The 24,394-nt window shown below is 38.6% G+C and overlaps 1 protein-coding gene and 1 pseudogene across 3 annotated transcripts in view; one reads left to right on the top strand and one right to left on the bottom strand.

Annotated features, from left to right (window-relative positions):
• Positions 1 to 24,394, top strand: part of XIAP (X-linked inhibitor of apoptosis, E3 ubiquitin protein ligase) — a 46,842-nt gene that overhangs the window by 17,441 nt on the left and 5,007 nt on the right. Inside the window, exons 2-7 of one of the 3 annotated variants that reach the window (XM_014544950.1) lie at positions 8,227 to 8,509; positions 9,002 to 9,135; positions 10,684 to 10,783; positions 11,977 to 12,055; positions 13,437 to 13,479; positions 18,775 to 18,975. In XM_014544950.1, coding sequence (XP_014400436.1) covers positions 8,259 to 8,509; positions 9,002 to 9,135; positions 10,684 to 10,783; positions 11,977 to 12,055; positions 13,437 to 13,479; positions 18,775 to 18,975 — 808 coding nt within the window. In that variant the 5' untranslated portion in view covers positions 8,227 to 8,258. Of the gene's footprint in view, positions 1 to 2,784; positions 2,875 to 8,226; positions 9,136 to 10,683; positions 10,784 to 11,976; positions 12,056 to 13,436; positions 13,480 to 18,774; positions 18,976 to 24,394 lie in introns of those variants that run through there. The other 2 variants (XM_014544949.1, XM_005872703.2) reach the window with 2 other exon arrangements.
• Positions 2,844 to 6,268, bottom strand: LOC102238793 (annotated as a pseudogene).

The raw sequence follows: 24,394 nt of genomic DNA on the forward strand, positions 1-24,394 counted from the left end.
AGCCACCTTAAATAAATTTGTGTTAAACTTCAGAGTCAAAATTACTTTCTTCAGCATCTAATATGCATATGAAACTGCTTATTTTTTTTCTAAGATGCTATGATAACTGGCTAATATTTTATCTCCTGGTATTATGGAATAAATTGTTTTTTAAAATTGCTTAAGCCAGACCTACAGCCAACTTCATACTCAATGGGCAAAATTTAAAACCATTTCCCCTAAGAACAGGAACAAGACAGGGATGCCCACTGTCACAACTCCTGTTTGACATAGTACTGGAATTGCTAGCCATAGTGATCAGACAAGAAGAAATAAAAGGCATCCAAATTGAAAAGAAGTAAAACTGTCATTATTCGCAGATGACATAATATTGTACATAGAAAACCCTAAAGACCATAAAATTGCTTAAGCCAGTAATAATTGACTACCAAATAGCTTTTTTTTTTCATCTTCACCTGAGGATATAATTTTTATTGATTTTAGAGAGGAAGGGAGAGGGAGAGAAACATTGATGTGAAGGAAAAACAGATTGGTTGCCTCCTGGACGTACCCCAACCCGGCGGGGGTGCGGGTGGGGTCAAACCTGGGTATGTGCACATGATGATGCTCCAGACAACTGAGTCACACTGGCCAGAGCAACATTAGAATTTTCTTCAAATAAGAGATTATTTGTGTGTTTTGTTACTGTTTTTTTTTTTACCACTTAGAGAAGTTATCCTTCAAAACTGTCATTTGATTCTTCATTATTTTAATGGCATACAACTGTTATAAAGGCATACACACTCCCCGTACCATAAAATTAATAATGTTGGAGGGAATTATCCATAAACCATAAGGCGTTAATGTGCTTTATAATATTCTTGATTTCTATATACACACGTACTATAGTACTCACGTACATTTTACAATGATAAATAGCAAAGAAATCAGGCCAGTAATGAATGTCGGCAGCCTTACTCTTACTTGTTCTAGGTAGATGTGTGGGAAATAGCCTAATGAAAATAATATGTATAAACTCTTACCTGTCAACGGTCAATACATCTTTTTCCTAAAGTCTAGATGGTGTTCCCAGAATAATCCCACTGAAGAAAATCCAAAATCTTTGTATAAAAAAGTGCACGTTTGTCTTGTGTGTAAAAATCTCTTAATTTAGGTTCATTTTGTATATAAACAATTCACACTACTGAATAATTAGAAAAGTTCAAAAGCACACCAACATCCTATATAATCAAAGGGTAATATGTAAATTGACCCTAACAGCAGAACAACTGGGAATGACTGGTCACTATGACACACACTGACCACCAGGGGGCAGACACTCAATGCAGGAGCTGCCCCCTGGTAGTCAGTGCGCTCCCACAGGGGGAGCTCTGCTCAGCCACAAGCCAGGCTGATGGCTGCCAGCATAGTGGTGGTGGTGGGAGCCTCTCCCGCCTCCTCAGCAGCACTAAGGATGTCCGACTGCAGCTTAGGACTGGCAAGTGGACATCCCCCGAGGGCTCCCGGGCTGCCAGAGGGATGTCTGACTGCCAGCTTAGGCCCGATCTCCCGGGGAGCAGGCCTAAGCCAGCAGGTGGACATCCCCCAAGGGGTCCCAGACTGCAAGAGGGCACAGGCCTGGCTGAGGGACCTCCCCAAGTGCACAGATTTTTTTCACCAGGCCTCTAGTATATATAGAAACATGCAACCAAAACGAAAGGAATGCTTTCCAATGAGATTGGGAATGAGGATAAGAATTAAAGGAGAGTCTCCTATATTACCAGGGTCAATGGAATTAACTGCATTTTGAAATCATAAATTATACACATTTGGAATTCGTTATAAATATGTAAACTACAGAATTTCCTAATTCAGGAACATAGCTTCAGTGCTTCATAATATGAAGAAACTTTAGGGAGCCAGTTGAGCCCAGCCGATGTGGCTCAGTGGTTGACCTCAACCCATGAACCAGGAGGTCACTGTTTGATTCCCGGTCAGGGGACATGACTAGGTTGCTGCTCGATACCCAGTAGGGGGCTTGCAGGAGGCAACTGATCAATGATTCTTGTCAGTGATATCTCTCTCCCTTTCCCTTTCTCTCTGAAATCAATAAAAAATATATTTTTTAAAAAGCCATTTGGTTTGATTTCTTAGAAGTTAAAAAATGCATTTCAGAAAATGATTTGTAACAATTAGCAACAGAAGAACAACATTAAGAAATAAAATTCTGGAAACACAAGAACTGAGATCCTCAGAGTACCAAAAGAGAGAATCAGACTTCACATTAGAATTGAAAGAATGTAGTTAAAGGAAAACTTAACTAGAATCTTTGCAACACGTTAAATATTTAACCACTTCAAACAAATGATTTGGTAATCTCACATAGTTCTGAAAATGTACTGTAACATCTAGTTTTTCATATCAAAAGCTCATAACTTCATTAGCAAAGATCTCTTTGTTTTAGATTTAAGATGACCTCTGCTTCATCAAAGTGTATACCAACAATTAGCAAACTGTTATTTTAACACCATTTAAATAGCTTTATCAAGATATAATTCATATTCCATAAAGTTAATTTGAAAGTGTACAGTTCAGTGGTTTTTAGTATATTCATGGAGTTGTGCAACCATCACTACAACCTAATTTAGAATATTTTCATTACTTTAAAAAGAAACTCAACCATTTGCGGTTGCTCCCCATTTCCCCTCTTCCCCCAGCCTTAGGCAACCACTAATCTTTATGTTTCTATTTATTTTTATAACATTTTAACTTGCAACATTATTGTTCTCATGCCTATTCCAGGTCATTGGATCAGAGATTTAAAAGCTCTTAAACCAGCCAAATGTACATGTCCTGTGACATCCTCAGAAAACATTCAAAGGATGATTTCCTGATGTAATGATGGTTCCATATTCTAAGGGTTTTTGATCTGCAACGTGTGTTTAAAATTCTCTTTTGTTTGTGCCACTTGTTAGGGGTACTAAACTCACTTAATTAGAAGAAATAAAACTGTTCTGTCCAGACTCATAACTGAGTTTGTTTTATTTGTGTTAACCATTCCAAGGCCTTCGGTAGAAAGAACAGCTTTAGGAATCTTTTGTGGCACACCATTATCTTCAATAATAATGTCATCTTCATCACTGTCTTCATCCTTTGGCTCAGTGTTTGGTTCAATCTGCTGTGTATGGCCTAGAAGACTATTATCAGTAGGTTGGGTGGAGCTGCCAGAAATCTTACTGTTCCTAACATTATTCTCCTGGTTTATCTTGCTGTTATGATGAGGTTGCAGCTGTTTGCAATCATCATGTCTATTACTTGATCAAAACTCTTCCTGTAACTTCTACATCATTAACTTCTAAAATTTCGTAATTAATAGCCAGTAGACTTGCTCCATGAACCAGACCCCCTGGAACAAGCCAGGATATAAAGAGATCCTTGGGACCTTCTCTAAGCCATGTGGTATCTCCCTTAGGCTGAAACTATCCCAACTGTAGGGTCCTAGGGAGTGTTCAGTGTGGTGTTTAAAGGTGAACTTATCCTACAATGTGTTTCTGGGTGAATATCCACATCTGTAGTTAAAGATAGGTGTGAAGTCTTGGGGCATACCAGTGGCTGGCTGAATGTCATTTTTTTCTGTGGTTGACAGGACACAGTGCATTGGTTAAAACATTTTACTTCATTAGTGTGTTTGTACCAAAGGCACTGTTGTCTGTTTCTTCTTTTGTATTAAAATCCTAAGCAGTGGATTGTATCATCATTATTTATAGGTAGTAAGTTTCCCTGGAGGTCTGCATAGCCTAATAAAATGTCAACATTAGGTATCCTATGAACATGTTGTAGTAATCCATAAAACTCCTCAAAATGTCTAAGTTTTGCTCCTTCTAGCAAAAACGGATGAAATTCAGTGCCATACCTGCTCTTTCCCACCAGGATGCCCCTGCAGTGATGGTCATGCTGAGTGTGGGACTATCCCTCATGACGCTAGGTGGATGCAGCCCAGTAGCCTACAACTTACAAATGCACCTGCACTGGTGACTTGGGTTTCAATGCTGAGCTCCCCTGAGCTTCACAGGGCTCATTGGTGGCAGGTGGAACAAACTCTCTTCTGCCTTCCCTCCCTCCCTCTGCTTTGGTGGCTGCAGGGCTCTTGTGGAAGAGGATGAAGCAACTAGGCCATCCACCTCCTTGCTCATCCACCTTCCGCACAGCTGGGCTCCTGGCCCAGGCCAGAGGTACCATCCTGAGAAACATTAAGTGAAAATATTATTAAAGTCATTTTGGAGAAAAAGATCACCTTTAATCCTGCCACCTTAACACATTTACCCATTTATTAAAAACTGCCTTCTAGGTCTTGTCTATTAGTATATATTTTCATACAATGTCAGTCTGATGTACCTCCTATTTTATATTCCTCTCCCCCATTAAAATCGCTTTTAGTCCTAACCGGTTTGGCTCAGTGGATAGAGCGTCGGCCTGCGGACTGAAGGGTCCCAGGTTCGATTCCGGTCATGGGCATGTGCCTTGGTTGCAGGCACATCCCCAGTGGGGGGTGTGCAGGAGGCAGCTGATCGGTGTTTCTCTCTCATCGATGTTTCTAACTATCCCTCTCCCTTCCTCTCTGTAAAAAATCAATAAAATATGTTTTTTATTTTCTATATTAATAATAAAAACCCAGGAAATAGAAACTTTTGTATTATGTACAGATACCAAGTAGGTGGGTCTTTTGTGTGTGCTTTTCTCTCCTCCAACAGTCCATATCCCACATTATCACTAAATTAGCAGTCAGCCTCTTCTCCTTGGCACCTGCCAATGGCTATCTTTACCTAGTTGACTAGGCTATATATACATATACTGTGTGTGTATGTATATTTTAAACACATCTCACATCTTGAAGTCTTCCATACCCCCCATATAAATATGTACCTCTACTTGCTGATTCTTTTTTGCCAGTGTTTGCTTCCATAGTGCTATTTTCCCAAGCACTGTTCCCCTAAAGATTTTTTTCTCTGCCTTCTTACCTTTCTACTTACCTAGTACAAAGCCTGAATATGCTTTCACAAAGAAGCCTTAAAAATATCTCAACATACTTTTTTTAAACTAGCAGTGGATCTTTTTTTAAATATGTTTTTATTGATTTTGTTTTTAGAGAAGAGAGGAAAGTAAAGGGAGAGAAACATCAATGCATCAACATCAATCAACATGCCTCTTGCTGGGGAATCTAGCCTGAAACCCAGGCACGTGCCCTGACCAGGAATCAAACCAGCAGACCTCTTGATGCATGGGTCAACACTCAACCACTGAGCAACACTGGCCAGGCTTACCATACTTTATTGCATTCAGACCTTTTTATATCCAAAAACCATTTTATCACCCTTCTCCAATACCCATACCCATTTTATTCTGCATTTACAGTTCCTGTGCTCCATGTATACTTATTTTCTAAATATCCTCTTCCACACCTTCATTTTATTTAAATTCTTTTTTTTAAAAAAAAAATCTCACTCCCTTTCTTTTGGAGTCTGCCTCCAAACCCAAGGTTTCTGTCTTTTTTTTCAGTCATCTTTCTCCCTTTCACTTTTAACCTCTCTGGTAATTTTTATTTTCTCACCCTTCTCCAGAAGCTCTCACTCTGATACTGTATATGTAGTGTTGAGTGCTTCTGAATAAATATCTGCTTTTAAAAAATATATTTTTATTGATTTCAGAGAGGAAGGGAGAGGGAGAGTTAGATAGAAAAAGCAATGATGAGAATCATTGATCGGCTGCCTCCTGCATGCCCCCGACTGGGGATCGAGCCTGCAACCTGTATGTGCCCTTGACCAGAATCAAACCAAGGTCTGTAGGCCAGCGCTCTATCCACTGAGCCAAACCGGCTAGGGCAAAAAATATCTGCTTTTTAAAAAAGTGAAATCTAAACTATTAGCATAGAAATAACCCCTGGGAAGATGAGGTCTCCACTTGAAAGCTTCAAATAGAGATTCTCCTGCTAATAATATTGAATAGTGGAGTTCTATACCAGTATAATATCTAAAATAAGGTGGCTGCTTAAACCACACAAAATGTATACCATTGTGAAATAACAATGAATCATTGATTTTACACTTCTATTTTGATTGACCTGAGAAATAAAACTTATCTCAGAGAAGGTAATTTTTATATGGATTATATTGAGCATTAATTCTTCAGGGTAATTATGGACTTAAAAATGTTTAATACTATCTCATAGTCAATGCTGAAGTACCTTCCAGTGATGTAATGAACTCATATTCCACAAGGCATTCCAATCCATTTTGTACTGCTATTGATTGTTGTAACTGCTCATCCTTGTATTGGGTTAAAATCTACAGTAGTTATGTTTCTTTTTAAAATATTTTTATTGATTTCAGAGAGGAAAGTAGAGGGAGAGAAAGATAGAAACATCAATGATGAGAGAGAATCATTGATTGGCTGCCTCCTGCATGCCCCCTCACGCTTCACAGATTTTGAATCCCTTTTCTATGTGATAGCATCTTAGGTATCTAAAGGCAGTTAGTTATTCTATCCTCCATATCCCTCTCTTCCCAACTATTTCTCATAGGACACCATTTTCATCATCCTGATTGCTCTTTAGGGACATTACACTTTGTTAATGTTTCTTCTAAAATTTGTTCAGAATTTGAAATATTCAAAGTATAGCCGAATTGGCTCTGGATGTTGCACATCTGGACATTAATGCAGCCTGAAGATGCTTTAAGTTTTTTTTATCAGTCATGTATTGTTGGCTCATAATGAATTTGTAAACTAAAATCCCAAGATTTTATTCTGCTTTGCCTTAACGTGACTAATTTCCAAATCAAGTCTCCATCTTTTTTTAGTTGTACAGCATATTTTTCAAGTCGGATTGTAAAACTTTACACATATCCCTGTTAAAATTTATCTCAGCCTATCAGCCAGCCTTGGTTTCTTTGAATCTTGATTTTTGTCATCCAGTTTATGCTAATTGAACAAAGGACCTTGAAGCTAGTATAAAAATATTTTCAGATATCTGAGAAACAATCAAAAGTCATGGAGATTCTTCTAAAAATTGTATGGAGATATATAACTCAGGTCTTGAGGTATATATGAATTAATACCATTGTAAACTGACATGGTCAAGGACTGATGTCCATTGACAGAAGCTTTGTGTTGAACATTAAGAGGGATGATGTTCCAAGACATACTGTGCCGACATAATGTCAAAAGAGCTGGTTATTCTTCCTAAGAAATCAATTAATGCACTTATGAAGTAGAGACAGAGTCGCTGTGACTATTATTTTACATTTGACACGCATATACAGTACAGAGTAGTACAGTGTTAGGAACTGTGTGAAATTCTGGAGAATCAGGTTTGCCTGAGGCAATCCGGATTTCAGCCTATTGTCCCAGGGTAATTATTAGTAGCATCAGTTTTCCCTTTTTAAAAGTGTCTAGGATTTGAGGATAAGTAACTGGCCATCCTTCTCATAATCCAACTAGTTCTTTTTAGTTTTGTTTTGCTTTTAACCTGGGTTAAAGATTACACAGTTATGATTTGGCAGATGTAATGAGGCTGCAATGGTACTTCTTATATTTGAACTTCCTTGACCATGGGAAGTTGACAGCAAAAGGAACTACACATACTTAGTATTCCTCCTGAGCCACCCTCTAGAGGGCAGTAGTACATACATCTAAAATGACTCAATTTCAATGAAAAATGGCTTCTGTTTATTCATGAAAATCAGGAACTTTTGATGTTCTTAACCCATTGGAATCATTATTGTGAATACTTTATCTTTTGTTAAGCAAAAAAATAAATACTAAAATTAATTCATTAGCATTCTGAATATTCTTTTTTTTTAATTGTAGAAACTGAACTTTGATGCCTTGAATATATAATAATTTATTATAACAATTATGCATAGACCTTAACAATCTGCATATTTTATGCTTTCATGTTTTCCCTAATTAATGATTTCACATGGTTAATTTTAATATATTCTGCATCACAGTTTCTATATTTATATGAAAATAAGCACTTAAAATGAATAGTTCTGTTCTACTTAAGTATTACTTTCCTCTAAAAGAAAACAAAAATGCTAGATTTTACTTTATGACTTGAATCATGTGGTAATGTAGAACTCTAGTATTTAGAATTAAAATGTTTTTTAGAGATTGTGTAATTTTATAAGTTGGTAATTTGTTAGTTCCTAATATCAAAAGTGATTTCCTAATGTAATGTTCTCTTTTTAGAAAAGGTGGACAAGTCCTATTTTCAAGAGAAGATGACTTTTAACTGTTTTGGAGGATCTAAAACTTGTGTACCTGCAGCCATCGATAAGGATGAAGAATTTGTAGAAGAGTTTAATAGATTAAAAACTTTTGCTAATTTTCCAAGTAGTAGTCCTGTTTCAGCATCAACGCTAGCACGTGCTGGTTTTCTATATACTGGTGAAGGAGACACCGTGCAGTGCTTTAGTTGTCATGCAGCAGTAGATAGATGGCAGTATGGAGACTCAGCAGTTGGAAGACACAGGAAAGTATCCCCAAATTGCAGATTTATCAATGGCTTTTATTTTGAAAATAATGCTGCGCAACCTACCAATTCTGGTATCCAGAATGGTCAGTACAAAGCTGAAAACTACCTGGGAAACAGAAATCATTTTGCTTTAGACAGGTCATCTGAGACTCATGCAAATTATCTTTTGAGAACTGGACAGGTTGTAGATATGTCGGACACCGTATACCCAAGGACCCCTGCCATGTGTAGTGAAGAAGCTAGATTAAAGTCATTTCAGAATTGGCCAGACTATGCCCACTTAACTCCAAGAGAGTTAGCTAGTGCTGGGCTCTACTATACAGGTGTTGATGATCAAGTGCAGTGCTTTTGTTGTGGTGGAAAACTGAAAAATTGGGAACCTTGTGATCGTGCATGGTCAGAACACAGGCGACACTTTCCCAATTGCTTCTTTGTTTTGGGACGGAATGTTAATATTCAGAATGAATCTGATGTCCTGGGTTCTGATAGGAATTTCCCAAATTCAACAAATTCTCCAAGAAACCCAGCCATGGCAGATTATGAAGCACGGATCATTACTTTTGGGACGTGGATGTACTCTGTTAACAAGGAGCAGCTTGCAAGAGCTGGATTTTATGCTTTAGGTAAACTTTACTATAAAACCAGGCTAATAAATAACTTTCCAACTATCCCAAGCTCCTAAAAAGTAAATAGATTCCTTTAGCCCCTTGAACTGGTAAATATTTAGGTACGGTATGGCATGATCATAACACTATTCTGTTAACCCTTATGTTGAATATGTAATGTAACCACTGAATTTATGTGAAAGACTACTGTATTATGAGTCATGTTTATCTTCATGTAATTGTTTTTTGGAGAAGGATGACATGCAAAAGATTATAGGTATCCCTGATGAAACAATGGGTCTGATAGTAATACTAACTATAATTTATTGGATGCTTACTCTATGTGCTCAATATATATATTACATGCATTTTCTCTGCACCTCTCAAGAAGAGTTAACAATAGAGAGTTTAGTTTGGCTGACAGTAAAATTGGTATTAAAATTGGTATCTGCCTTTTGTACAAAGATTATATTTGAAAGCTGCCCTGAATGATGCTTTATTGCTTCAAATGAGTGCATTTCAAATGTACTACCTTAGACATGTCAGGAAGAGCCATTAGTGTGATGGCTTCAAGGGATTTTCAGAAAAATTTACACCATTATATATCTGATCCATTTACTTTAGGATTGAATAGTGCCAAAATACCAAGTATTTCAATATTTTATTTATATAGTCTCATATAGCAATCTTGAAGGTTAGTGTCATATAGCTACAACCTTAGAGAAACTTATCTTCTAACTTTATTATGCATTAAACTTTATTATTAAAGTGTCACAGTTTGAAAAGGTATAGTATTGATGGCCCTATATGGCATGTTTAAAAAAGAATGTAATAGCCCTGATTGGTGTTGCTCAATGATTAGAGCATCAGCCTACGCACTAGTGGGTCAAGGTTTCGATTCCTGGTCATAGGGCATGTACCTGGGTTGCAGGTCTGATCCCTGGCCCCATGTGGGAGGCAACCAATCAATGTGTCTCTCTCACATCGATGTTTCTGTTCCTTCTCTCTCTCTCTCTCTCTCTCTCTCTCTCTCTCTCTCCCCTTCCCCCTCTCTCCCCCTCCCGGAAAAAATATCCTCCCTCCTCGGGTGAGGATAAAAAAAAAAAAGAATGTAACAATTGTAATTTTCCATATAAAAATTGGGCTATTTTACTTTTGTATTCTGTAAAATACCTCAAATTGAATTGGTGAATTTAATGTGTATTGCCTCTCAAATGGTCATATCTATTACTTAGATGTGAATTTGAATGTCTTCTTTTAAGCTGTGAGGTTTTTGTGTAAATTTAGAAATGCTTAATTTCATGGTGTTAAAACGGGTTTTTTTTTATTTGTTGATTTTAGAGAGAGAAGGAGAGAAAAAGAGAAATATCAATTTGTTGTTCTACTTACTTATGTATTCATTGGTTGATACCTGTATGTGCCCTGACCGGGGATCGAACCCGCAACCTTTGTGTATCGGGACGATGCTCTAACCAACTGAGCTACCCCGGCCAGGGCCTAAAAAGGGTATTTTTGTGTAAGCTAATTGTACAAAATACATGTATTTTTACTTGTGTGTTTTCTTAGGTGAAGGTGATAAAGTAAAGTGCTTTCAATGTGGAGGAGGGCTAACTAATTGGAAACCCAGTGAAGACCCTTGGGAAGAACATGCTAAGTGGTATCCAGGGTAAGGGAGTTAAATGTTTATTCAATAAAAGCCAAGTTGGTCAGTATGCAGTGGGAAGACTTGAATAACTTTTCACCTCAACTATTTTTGCCTTCCCATGGCTTGAAATTCACACCTGGTTTCTAAAAAATGGGGTCACCTACTTTATAGGAGAAAAACATCTAAGCCTTCTCTGGTGATGAAAACATTATTGCTTGTATATTATATTTATGACATTCAGATGATTCTATTTCTAAACACATAAAGTATACATAGGAATGTATACTTTAGCTGTTGGAAGTAGGCTCTTTTACAATGGGCACAAGGGAGCCCATCGCCAAGGAGATTCCTAAAGAACCCATCACACCCTTTAGCAAAGCAAATATTACTGTTTGTCACTGATTCTAAGACACAAAATTGTGTACATTTTCAGATCATTGAAATCAGATTTATCTGGTAGTGGGCCATAAGTTAATTGGCAGCAATAGTACCTAAAGCAATCATGCTTTGTACAGTCAATGGCATCTTAGAGTGATGATGACATACTCTAAATATCCTGCCATTTTGCCTCTTTTTTTAAAATTAATTTATTTTTCCCCCATTTTGCCTCTTTAAAATGAAGTGACATATACAGAAGTGGTATGCATTTTTGATCTACAAAATAGTACAACTTGAGAGTAATCATTTGAAAATAAATCTTAACCTTAAACAGCTTTAACAGGAAATGCTGAAAGCCTAAAGAATTCTTTTTAAATGCACAATTGCTTAATCCTCTAAATAACATTTGTTAAGATTAACTATTTAAAACTTTGAAAATATGTTAAAGTGATAATTTAATAACTTGCTTAAAAGTTGTAAGTTAAGTTGATTTTTAAAAAAAATATTTTTATTGATTTCAGAGAGGAAGGAAGAGGGAGAGAAAGAGATAGAAACTTCAGTGATGAGAGAGAATCATTGATTGGCTGCCTCCTGCATGCCCCACACTGGGGATTGAGCCTACAACCCTGGCATTGCCCTGACTGGGAATTGAACTGTGACCCTCCTGGTTCATAGGTCGATGCTTAACCACTGAGCCATGCCAGCTGGGCAAGTAACATTTTGTTTTGTGGCTCCTTAGAAATACTGAAAAGCAAGTTAATGGAATTAAAATGGTAGATATTATATCATACATTTTACTAATTTTTCAGCTACTAAAGTTTAACCTTCTTGTTTAGGTGTAAATATCTGTTAGAAGAGAAGGGACAAGAATATATAAACAATATTCATTTAACTCATTCACTTGAGGAGTCTGTGGTAAGTCAAATATTATAGAATATATATTTTCAGGTATTATATAATTTGTTTTGCAATGATTTCTTGGTGTAAAATTCACAGTGTAGTATTTTAAATTAATGTATGGTGAACTTTAAAGGGAAGATCTTGAAAAGTGTTTGTTATTCTTTTTTTTATATATTTTTTTTATTAATATTTTACAGAGAGGAAGGGAGAGGGATAGAGAGTTAGAAACATCGATGAGAGAGAAACATCGATCAGCTGCCTCCTGCACACCTCCTACTGGGGATGTGCCCACAACCAAGGTACATGCCCTTAACCGGAATCGAACCTGGGACCTTTCAGTCCACAGGCCAACGCTCTATCCACTGAGCCAAACCGGTTAGGGCTGTTATTCTTTTTGTTATCTATTTTTGTTGATTTCAGAGTGGAAGGGAAAGGGCGGGAAAGATAGAAGCATCAATGATCAGAGAGAATCATTGATCAGCTGCCTCCTGCACATCCCCTACTGAGGATTGAGCCCGAAACCCAGGCATGTGTCCTGACCGGGAATTGAACCATGACCTCTTGGTTCATAGGTCAACGTTCAACCACTGAGCTACACTGGCCAGGCTGTTTGTTATTCTTTTTTTAAAAATATATTTTATTGATTTTTTTACAGGGAGGAAGGGAGAGAGATAGTTAGAAACATTGATGAGAGAGAAACATCTATCAGCTGCCTCCTGCACACCCCCCACTGGGGTTGTGCCCGAAACCAAGGTACATGCCCTTGACCGAAATCGAACCTGGGACCCTTGAGTCCGTAGGCCGACGCTCTATCCACTGAGCCAAACCGGTCAGGGCTGTTTATTATTCTTAATCTGAAGTAACTTTGTGAAAAGGGGATTAGGATTAACTGATTTAATATCACTATAGGCAAAAATGGTCTTGAGGAACTAAAATACTTGCATCTCTCAATCTTTTGAAATTTGACTGTTTTGTACGGTGTGTTTTATACTCACAGTTTTAAACTGTCCACAAACAATAATTAAAATCTCAAAAAGGTATCTAAATTGATATTGTCACCTAGGGTGGCCAAGGCGTCAATCAGTACCAGGTGAAAAGAGGTCTGGAGTAGAATGGGAGACCAGAGTTGCCATTATTGTTCTGCCATGAACTATATTGCCTCAGTCAAGTTGTTTAATCTTCCTCAGTGCCAGCTTCTTGTCTGTAAAGTGAATGGCTTGGGTTAGATGATCTTTTAACTTCCTTCTAGCTTCATCAGGCTATGCCTCTTGTGAATATTCATGTTGAATTGGAATAAAGCCAATTTTTAAATTCATGATTAATGTAACTTTTCAAATTGAGGTTATTGCCTTCTACCAAGAAGAATTTTAACTTATAATTCATATTTCTATTTTAGGGAAGAACTTCTGAAAAAACACCATCACTAACGAAAAGAATTGGTAAATATGCTTATTATAATAAATATACTTTAATTTCATTATTATTTATAGAGTAGAAAGGTAAACATAATCTTTCAGGTTCACCAAGGTGTGTGTATTTGAGGTGAGATTGCTATAAACTTAAGTAACAACGTACCTATGTTTCAGTAGGATATTTATATATTCAGAACATTCCTATGGAGGTTGTACAGTTACCTTTCCAAGTTTGGAAGGAGCAGCTAACTATAGGTTGTCCATCACCACTTCTGTTAAAATCACAAAAGGAAGGGTTAGATATATTTTTGTCCCTGGAGCTTTTTTAGTTAGCCCGGATCATGAATCCAGTGCTCTACTAATGTGCCATCACCATAATTAACCCTAACCTACCTGTCTAATTATTCCATGCCGTCTTTGTGCCTTCCCCATCTTCTTTGCAGAGGATTATGGTTAATTTTGTTTGTTCCTATTACCTCACAGAGAGGTAGAAGTTTTTATCACAAAGATTATTTACTTGTCATAGACATCTTTAAAACCAGAAATGTAATATGTTAAGTGAGGAAGATGTTATCCCCATATTTCAGATGAGGAGAAAGAGTCAGAAAGGTTTAGTGACCTGTCCACAGTTACATTATAAATCATTAGTGGAACTAGGGCTGTAAACAAGGTATTCTGAATTCTACATCACACTACAGATCTCATTCTCAACTGAGGCATCATGATTCAAATATAGTAGAAAGTTTAATTTAGAATATGTCTGGTGATTCCCCACTCCCTATACTCATAACATCGCCTGTTTAGTATCTTAAGGATTTCAAGGAAGAGAATATTTATATTCATAAAGATGCTTGAGAAGGCGATCCACTTTAATGTGGGTTTTGCAATAGGAATAAATAATACAGTTAAAGAAATTATTCATTCCAGCCTATATTTTTGAAATCATCCAGAAACAAACATTCTGTAACATTTCTTGATAATCATCCTTACAATGCATACTATTCTTTTTATGATTAATGAGATTGGTGTTTTGGTTTAGGATTAATGTTTTTAAATTGAGATATAATTTATTTAAAAATATTCACCATTATAAAATATACACTTTGGTGGTTTTTAGTATATTTACAAGGTTGTGCAACCATCACTACTATTTAATTACAGAACATCACTATTATTACCCCAACAATAAACCCCATACCCATTAGCAATCACTTCCCCTTGCTGCCCCCCACACCCTAGCCCCAAACGACCACTAATCTACTTCTGTCTCTATGAATTTGCCTATTCTGGACATTTCATATTAAATGGAATTATAATGACCTCAAGGTTCGCTTATGTATTCATATATGTGTGTTTATTATGGTGGAAAACTGTTTTTGTATGGACAATACATCTGATTTATTCATTTGTCACTTGGTAGACATAGCTGATGCTGCTATGAACATTTATGTACAAGTTTTTTTGTGGACATGTTTTTAATTCTCTTGGGTATATATTTAGGGATAGAGTTGCTGGGTCATGTGGTAGCTCTTATGTTTAACCTTTTCAGTAAACTGCCAGTGTTCCAAAGTGGCTGTACCATTTCACATTCCCACCACCAGTGTATGAGGGTTCCAGTTTGCTTCTCCACATCCTTGTTAACACTAGTTATTCTTTGTCTTTTTATTACAACCATCCTAGTGGGTGTGAAGTGGTGTCTCATCATGGGTTTTTTAAGGGGGAACTTTTTAAAATGTTTTTATTGATTTTAGAGAGAGAGAGAAACATCGATCGGCTGCCTATTGCATACCCCTACAGGGGGTCGAGCCCGCAACTCGTGCATGTACCCTGACCAGGAATCAACCAACGATCTCTTGGTGCATGGGTAAACACTCAACCACTGAGCCACACTGGCCAGGCCCTTATCGAGGTTTTGATTGTATTTCCCTGATTGCTAATGATGTTGGGCAGTTTTCATGTGCTAATTGGCCATTTGTATGTCTTCTTTGGAAAAATGTCTGTTCATCTCCTTTGACAGTTTTTAGTTGGGTTATTTGTGTTCTTCTTGTTTAACTAGAAGCCGGATGCATGAAGATTCGTGCAAGAATAGGCCTTCCTTCCCCTGGCTGCTGGCATGCGGTGGGCTTGCTTGGGCAGCCTGTGCAGCAGCAGCAGAAGTGGGGAGGACCGGAGAGGTTGGGTGCACCAGTGCGTTTCACTTTCCCATTGTGAAAGTGGGATGCAACTGGCCCCCTTTCTCATCCTCTTCCTCCTCCGCCCTCTGCCTCCTGCCCGCCCGCCCTCCCTCCACTCCCATTGCCCATCCCCTCTTGATTTGGCAAGATAGGGAGGAGGGAGATCTGATAATTTGGGTTACTGTGTATGTGGCCTCTTTCATCTATTCAAAACAAAGCTAAGCTGCCTGCCGCTGCTGCCACGGACGCCACCATTGCCCCTTGACTGGCCCGGGGCTCCCGAGGCGTGCTAACTGTGCACCAAGCGAGCTCCCATACGTGTACGCGCCCACAGGGCTGCTCCCAACACTAGGGTTTTGTTTACCAGAGCAGCAGGGCAGGGGTGGGGTAGAGGGAGACGCAAGACACCGGGAGCTACGACCTCAGGCACCAGAGAGTTGCCTCTGAGGCCGGGAGCTGGGCCATAGGGAGGCTGCAAGGATGGTTGACAGGTGGAGCACCGCAGGGAGGCCCTGAGGAGGCGCGCTGCCAAGAGGCCTAGAGCGGCTGAGGGTGGGGTGGGGCCGCCACCATCTTTTGTTGTGTTAATTTGCATACTCGTTCCTGATTGGCTGTGGGGCATCACAGAGTGATGGTCAATTTATATATTTCTCTTTTATTAGATAAGAGTAAGAGTTCTTGATATATTCTAGTTCTTTTTATATATATGATTTGCAAATATTTTCTCCTTTTCTGTAGATTGTCTTTTCATTCTTATTGGTGTCCTTTAAAGCAAACACGTTTCTGATTTTGATGAAGTCCAATTTATCTGTTTTTGTTTTTTGGGTTTTTTTTTTAATCCTCACCCAAGGATATTTTTCCATTGATTTTTAGAGAGTGGAAGAGAGGGAAAGACAGAGAGAAATATTGATGTGGGAGAAACACATTGATTGGTTGCCTCCTGCACACACCCTGACTAGGGCCTGGTTCAAGGAGAAGCCTGCAACCAAGGTACATGCCTTTGACCAGAATTGAACCCAGGACCCTTCGGTCTGCAGGCCAATGCTCTATCCACTGAGCCAAACCGGCTAGGGCCATGGTCGGCAAACCGCGGCTCATGAGCCACATGCGGCTCTTTGGCCCCTTGAGTGTGGCTCTTCCACAAAATACCACGTGCGGGTGCGCACGTACAGTGCGATTGAAACTTCATGGCCCATGCGCAGAAGTCGGTATTTTGTGGAAGAGCCGGTATTTTGTGGAAGAGCCACACTCAAGGGGCCAAAGAGCCGCATGTGGCTCACGAGCCGCAGTTTGCCGACCACTGGGCTAGGGTGATCTGTTTTTTTTGTTGTTGCTTTTGCTTTTGATTTCATATTTAAGAAACCATTGCCTAATCCAAAGTCACCTATGTTTTCTTCTAAGGGTTTTTTTGTTTTATCTCTTACATTCAGGTCTTTGATCCATTTTGAGTTAATTTTTATATATAGTATGACATTATGGTACATTTAATTCTTTTTCATGTGGATATCCTGTTGTCCTTGCTTTTGGTTTTCAGCAAGTTGAGCTTCAGGTACCTGCTGAATATCCAAGTTGGTGAATATTAAAACCTGGAACTCATAGAAATGGGGGTAAAATTGTGGTAGTAGAGAAAGTGTCCAGAGACATTGTAAAAAGGGGAGGAGGATCAATGAGGCAGTGGAAGGGAATCATCAATATCTAATCAGGTGGGCAGAAGGGGCCAGCAAAGCAAACTGGAAAAAAAAACAGTCAAGTGTTAGTAGAACTAGGAAAGAGTGGTGTCCAGCTGACCTGGATATCTCCACCTACAAATCTCAAGAGCAGTTTAAATTCAGCATCTCTGAAAACCACTCAGACAAATTCAGCCCTGCTCTATTCCCTCCCTGTGTTAGTTAATAGTATCACAATTCACAGAGTCGATTTGTAATTTGAGTCATTTTAAGCTCTTTGTTTTCCTTAATCTCTCTACATTTAATTAATCACTAGATCTGATAAATTATACCTTTTTAATATTGTCTAAAATCTACTGATTCTGCCCTGGTTCCTGCCCTTTATCCAGGCTATTGTAGTAGTCTCCTAAACTGTTATTTCCATTATAGCCTCCTGGCAGAATTTTTATCAAACACAAATGCTAAGTTACTTTCCTACCTAAAAAGTATCTTTTGTTACTTACCATGTAATGTTTCTTACAATCAAATCCCTTTATGTCCCAATCAGTATCCACCCCCAAGTTATATTCTGACTTCTATTACCATAGATTAAATTAGAACCTCTTATAAATGTAATCATACGGTATATAATCGTTTGTCTCTAGTTCATCATTAAGATGATATTTTACTCCTGTCTATGAGATTCATCCATGTTGCCTGTGGCAGTAGTTTGTCCTTTCTTGCTGTGTGGTATGTGAATATACCACAATGTACTTAGCCATTCTCACCTGATGATGGATATTTGAGTTGTTTCCAGTTTGAAGCTATTATAAATAATGTTGCTATGAATATTCTTTTGTATGTCTTTGGTGGATATATGCATCATTTTTAATGCCCCAGAGTGTAATTGATGAATCAGAGGGTATTAATATTCTCTTTAGCACTTTCTTACATAACCGGTATTCCTACTCTGAGTATCGTTAAAGTGAGTTTCTATTTGCTTCCTTGTTTTTACCTAGTTCACCCCCTTTAGCTATAGAAACTAAGTCTGAGAAATAGGAAACTCATACTTTCAAGGTCACAGACTTCCCCGTTTCCCATTATTTTTTCAAAATAATTGCTAGGGACACTGTAAAGACATTCGTTCTTTAAGTGCCTTAACTTAGTTGTTAATGAGTACATCTGATTTGGGAAATGTTTAGATTTTTTAAGCACTTAGCCCTTATCTGTTTTACTTTATCTTGCACTATTTCATCAAGTCTTTAAACAACCTAATCTCACTTCACAATGATACAAAATACTCACTGCATTTTCAGTTATTGTAAAATTCTGAAAGTGATCCATCAGTGCCTAAATATCTCAGAGTAGTCTGGGTTTGCTGGCTTGCTTTTGGTATTTTTTCTTGCTTAAATTTTTCTTTTTAACTATATTTTGTGTTGAGTTGTATTAATGAAAATAATTGTTTAAACTCTGTTCTTTTTGCTCACCAATTTTCATTTCAGATGATAACATCTTTCAAAGTCCTATGATACATGAAGCTATACGAATGGGATTCAGTTTCAGAGACATTAAGAAAAAAATGGAGGAAAAAATTCAGACATCTGGGAGCAACTATAAATCATTGGAAGTTCTGGTTGCAGATTTAGTGAGTGCTCAGAAAGACAGTACAGAAGATGAATCAAGTCAGACTTCATTGCAGAAAGGTATGCCTGGTTAGTTTTAAAAAGCAAGTTACACCTAATAGTACTTCATTTTATATGGTTTTGTGACCCATTCATTTCCCTCCTCTCATATACCCCTTAGAATAAACAATTTTTTGACTTTTTATTATGAAAAATGTCAAGGAGCCCTGCCAATGTGGCTCAGTGGTTAAGCATCAACCTATGAACCAGGAGGTCATTGTTCGATTCTCGGTCAAGGCACATGCCCCAGTTTCAGGCTCAATCCCCAGTGTGGGGTGTATAGGAGGCAGCCAATCAATGATTCTCTCTCATTGATATTTCTCTCCCTTTCCCTTCCTCTCTGAAAGCAATAAATATATTTTTTTAAATGTCAAACACACTCAAAAGTGGAGAGAACAGTATAATGACCCTGATGTACCCATCAACCAGCTTCATTAATTACCAACACTTTTCTAATTTTGTTTCATTACTTCCCCCAGTGTGGTTTTTTTGTTTGTTTGTTTTGTTGTTTGTTTGGGGTATTTTGTGGGGGGTTTTTTTGCTATAGTATTTCAAAGTAAATCCCAGACATTCTATATATTATTCACCTATAAATACTTAAATAAGTCTCTAACTGATAAGGATTTTTTTTTAAGGATTTTTTTAAATATATATTTTATGGAGAGGAAGGGAGAGGGATAGAGAGTTAGAAACATTGATGAGAGAGAAACATCAATCAGCTGCCTCCTGCACACCCCCTATTGGGGATGTGCCCGCAACCAAGGTACATGCCCTTGACTGGAATCGAACCTGGGACCCTTGAGTCTGCAGGCCAACGCTTTATCCACTGAGCCAAACCGGTCAGGGCAAGGATTTTTTATAATTAATCTTAATACTATGTGTTAGTCTGCTTGGACTGATATAACAGAATACCATAGGCAGACAACAGACATTTCTCACAGTTCTGGAGGCTGGGAAGTCCAAGATGTAGGTGCAGGCAGATATGGTTCCTGATGAGGATTTTTTCCAAGCTTGCAAATGGCTGCCTTTTCTTTGTGTCCTCAATGGCTGAGAGCGAACACTCTGGTTTCTATTCCTCTTTATTATATACTAGAGGCCCGTTGCACGACATTCGTGCACTGGGCAAAGTGGGGGGGTCCCTCAGCCTAGCCTGTGCCCTCTCGCAGTCTGGGACCCCCAAGGGGTCCTTAGTGCTGCCGCAGAGGCGGGAGAGGTTCCCACCAACACCGCTGTGCTCGCCAGCCTTGAGCTCAGCTTCTGGCTAAGAGGTGCTCCCCCTGTGGAAGTGCACTGACCACCAGGGGGCAGCTCCTACGTTGAGCATCTGCCCCCTGGTGGTCAGTGTGCATCATAGTGACCAGTCATACAGCTGTTTGGTCGATTTGCATATTTGCTTTTTATTATATAGGATTTTCCTCTTTAACATTTTTTTATTGATATCAGAGAGGAGAGGAAGGGAGAGGGAGAGGGAGAGAAAGATGGAAACATCATTGGCTACCTCCTGCACACCTCACATTGGGGATCCAGCCCCTAACCCGGGCACGTGCCCTGACCAGGAATCCAACTGTGACCTCTTAGTTCATAGGTCAACACTCAACCAACGAGCCACACCGGCCAGGCTATACTCTATTTTACATAAAGAACAACAAAGGCTAACTGTTATCATTGTTTGTAGAATAAGTTTATATAGTTGAAACTGGATTTAGAGTGTTCTGCAACTTTTCATATGAGATAAACATATAAAGGGGTCATATTACTAAATAGAGCTTGAATGAATGGCACCTTAATACTGTGCATCATATATAGAAAGTGTATTAAATAATGTAGAAGAGAAGCATATAACTCCTTTCAGGAAAAAAAAAAGTTTAAAAAAATACAGGTTCCTCCTTTAAGGATGACAGCTATTCTAGTGCTTGCCAGCAGCACTGAAGGTTAAAGAAAAGGTATCAGATTGAATACATTTATTATAATCACTAGAGGCCTGGTGCCGAAAATTCGTGCATGGGTAGGGTCCCTAGGCCTGGCCAGCAATCAGAGCCGATCTGCGGGGCGATCGGAGCCCCCTGCTAGCACCTGCCTTGGCCGGCCTGGGGCCTGTGGACTGGGAGCAGCTACCCCCTGGTAGATGTGTTGAGCATCTACCCCCTGGTCATCAGTGCGCATCATAGCGACCGGTTGTTCCACCAGTTGTTCTGCTGTTCGATCGATTTGCATATTAGGCTTTTATTACATAGGATTGTTCTCTAAGCTCTTGACCACTTCTCCCAAAGGATGAGAATTTTTGTAGTACTAAATAAACCTAAATATTTACTTCATTTTTTACGTTAAAGACCCTTGTGATCTTTAAGTTATTTCAGATGTCTTTGAAACATTACTCAAAGAATTACATGAGTCATAAAACAGTATAACATTAATGATTTTTAAAATTACATCCGTTGATGTAAAATATCCAGCAGAAAGCCTAAGACTCTTTTCCTAAAGATGCGTTTATTTAAAATATGGAATAGCTCCACTTGCCTTAGCCATGGTAAAATAAATCATTTACTTTGTTATCTTTCTACTGCAGTAGAAATACAAGTGATTGTGTCACTTTTCTCTGTATCTTAACCACAACTCAAGGTATTTAAGTTTGAGAGTAAGTTGTTAGTTTTTATGTCTCAAGTTGTTGTCTGCAACAGAAGGATTTTGTAGGTTGCAATAGGAAGAGAGCAGTGGGTTCTTATTATCACAGAGACTACAAGCTAGGATGGTGAGAGAAGGAAGGTCTAAGCAATGGCAGCTCTTAGGGCAGGGATTGCAATTTATTGGTTGACCTCTCCTTAGTCTCACTAAATTGAGAGGCAGGTAATTGATACCGGCTATTTTCTCATGCTAGGGTTGCTGCCTATTTCTCCTCCCAAAGGCTGGTGAAGAAAAACTGGCACTAAGAATCTTTTCATTCTAGCCTGGCCAGTGTGACTCAGTGGTTGAGCATCGACCCGTGATCCAAGAGGTTTCTGGTTCAATTCCTGGTCAGGGCACATGTCTGGGTTGCAGGCTCAATCAGCTGCAGGGGGTGTGCAGGAGGCAGCCAATCGATGTTTCTCTCTCATCAAATGTTTTAAGTCATTTAAAAATGAGTTTTTTAATTCTATACAGAATAGAAGGTGGGCCTAATTGAAGTAAAACAGGTAAAAGTTTTTTTAGAAAAACTACAGTGCTACTGTTGCTTACTGAGAAATCCTAGATCAGCGGTTCTCAACCTGTGGGTCTCGACCCCTTTGGCGGTCTAACGACCCTTTCACAGGGGTCACCTAAGACCATCCTGCATATCAGATATTTACATTATGATACATAACAGTAGCAACATTACAGTTATGAAGTAGCAACGAAAATAATTTTATGGTTGGGTCACAACATGAGGAACTGTATTTAAAGGGCCAGAAGGTTGAGAACCACTGTCTTAGATTGAATACTAGATTTTATCCCAGTGGTTGCGTGACAGAAAAAGCCCCAGTAAGTAGTCTTCTAAAAATAGTATCAGCCCTAGCTGGTTTGGCTAAGTGGATAGAGCCATCAGCCTGAGGCCTGAAGGGTCCCAGGCTCGATCCACAGTAGGAGGCATGCAGAAGGCTGCTGATCAGTGATTCTCTCTCATCATTGATGTTTCTATCTCTTCTCCCTTACTCTCTCTGAAATCAATAAAAATATTTTTAAAAGATTTTTAAAAATAAAAATAATTACATAGTATGATATATAGTCCTTTACTTTGTCCTGGCCGGTGGTGCTCAGTGGTTAAGCATTGACCTATGAACCAGGAGGTCACAGTTAGATTTTAGGTCAGGGCACATGCCCAGATTGTGAGCTCAATCCCCAGGAGGGGGTGTGCAGGAGGCAGACAATCAATTGATTCTCTCTCATCGTTGATGTTTCTATCTCTCCCTCTCCCTTCCTCTCTGAAATGAATAAAAATTTAGTTTTTAAAAATTACCCTATGTTTGAGCCTATAGTTTTGATTATGCCCAGATAGTTGCCTTTGAAGAAAAAGTAGATTAAATAATCCTTTCTTATACCCCTAGGGAAACCTTTTTAAAGCATAAATCTCAACATATCGCTCTCCAAGTTAAAACCTTCACTGGCTCCCAGGGCCCTGAGGATCAAGTTCAAACTCCTTTACATGGATTGCCAAATATTTCAGAATCAGGCTCCTCCTAACCTTCTATAGCCTTATTTCATGCTATTTCCTCTTCAAATTCTATTCCCAAGCCTTACCTGTGGACTTGTAGGCCCTGTTCTGTCTCTTCCTTAGAGCCTACTTATGTCATTCTTCTACCTAGAACACCCTTCTTCCACTACCCCTGTCCCCCAAGGCCTCTCCCTCTCCTCAGTTTATTCCTACTCATCCTTTAGGACTCAGTTTAGGTATACTTTCCTCCAGGAGGCCTTCTCTTTATGTGTTCAAACATGTACCCACCCTTCCTGTGTTCTTCATAACACATTGTAACTACTTTTATCATCAACTGTACTATAATTTCATGTTTACTTGGGCTCCTTACTTGTCTGTGAATGATCGGGGGCCCGAGGTCTGTATATATAATTGTATCTCTAGTGCCTAGAACCTAATTAAGTGTTCAGTAACTGTTGAATAAAATTAAACCACTATTTCCAAAACTTGTTTTCATAATAGTGTTCTCCACTATTGTTAAAAGGGGTGCCATGAAAAAGGAGCTCTATAGTTAAGTAGGGAAATGCATTATGAATTTCTAAGAGGGGACAAAAACTATATTATACTTCTCTGAACTTGATAGCAGTGGTTTCCAAATGTGAGTAGGCTCAACCCCAAAATTTTTAGATTCAGTGAATGGAGCCTAGAAATCTATTTTTACAAATGCTTCAAGTGATTCTCATGTGAAGCAAGATTTGGAAATGATGGTATACAATGATTACAAAGATTATTAAAGTATGTAATGCATTTGGAATAGTGCCTAGCACATGGTAATAACTGCTATATTACTGTTAACTGCTGCTATTGTTAATTGTAGTTACATAACACCACTAAACACATTTTTGTGGCATATGTGTTAACATTTCACAAAACCTGGTTTGGGAAAGGCTGAATTAAGTAAAAACTTCAATACCACTCATATGCTGATGACACCCAACTTCTATCTCTAATGCTGACTTTTGGCCTACTAGACATTTTATATAGATGCACTACAGACACCTCAAAAATAACTTGAAAATCCCAAACCTGTACCTTCTCCTATATTTCCTATTGTCATCATCATCCTCTTGTCAGCCACGTGAGAAGTCTTGAAATCAACTATATTTCTTCTTTCTTCCTCATCCCTCACCTCTAGGCAGTCACCAAATCCTACTTGTCCCACTTCAGAAGTACCCCCTCAAAGCCATCCCTCCATTTCTGGAATAAGCCATGCCCTTTCATTAAAAAAAAAAAAAA

This window comes from Myotis brandtii, unplaced genomic scaffold, assembly GCF_000412655.1.
Source record: "Myotis brandtii unplaced genomic scaffold, ASM41265v1 scaffold39, whole genome shotgun sequence".
Classification (NCBI taxonomy): domain Eukaryota; kingdom Metazoa; phylum Chordata; class Mammalia; order Chiroptera; family Vespertilionidae; genus Myotis; species Myotis brandtii.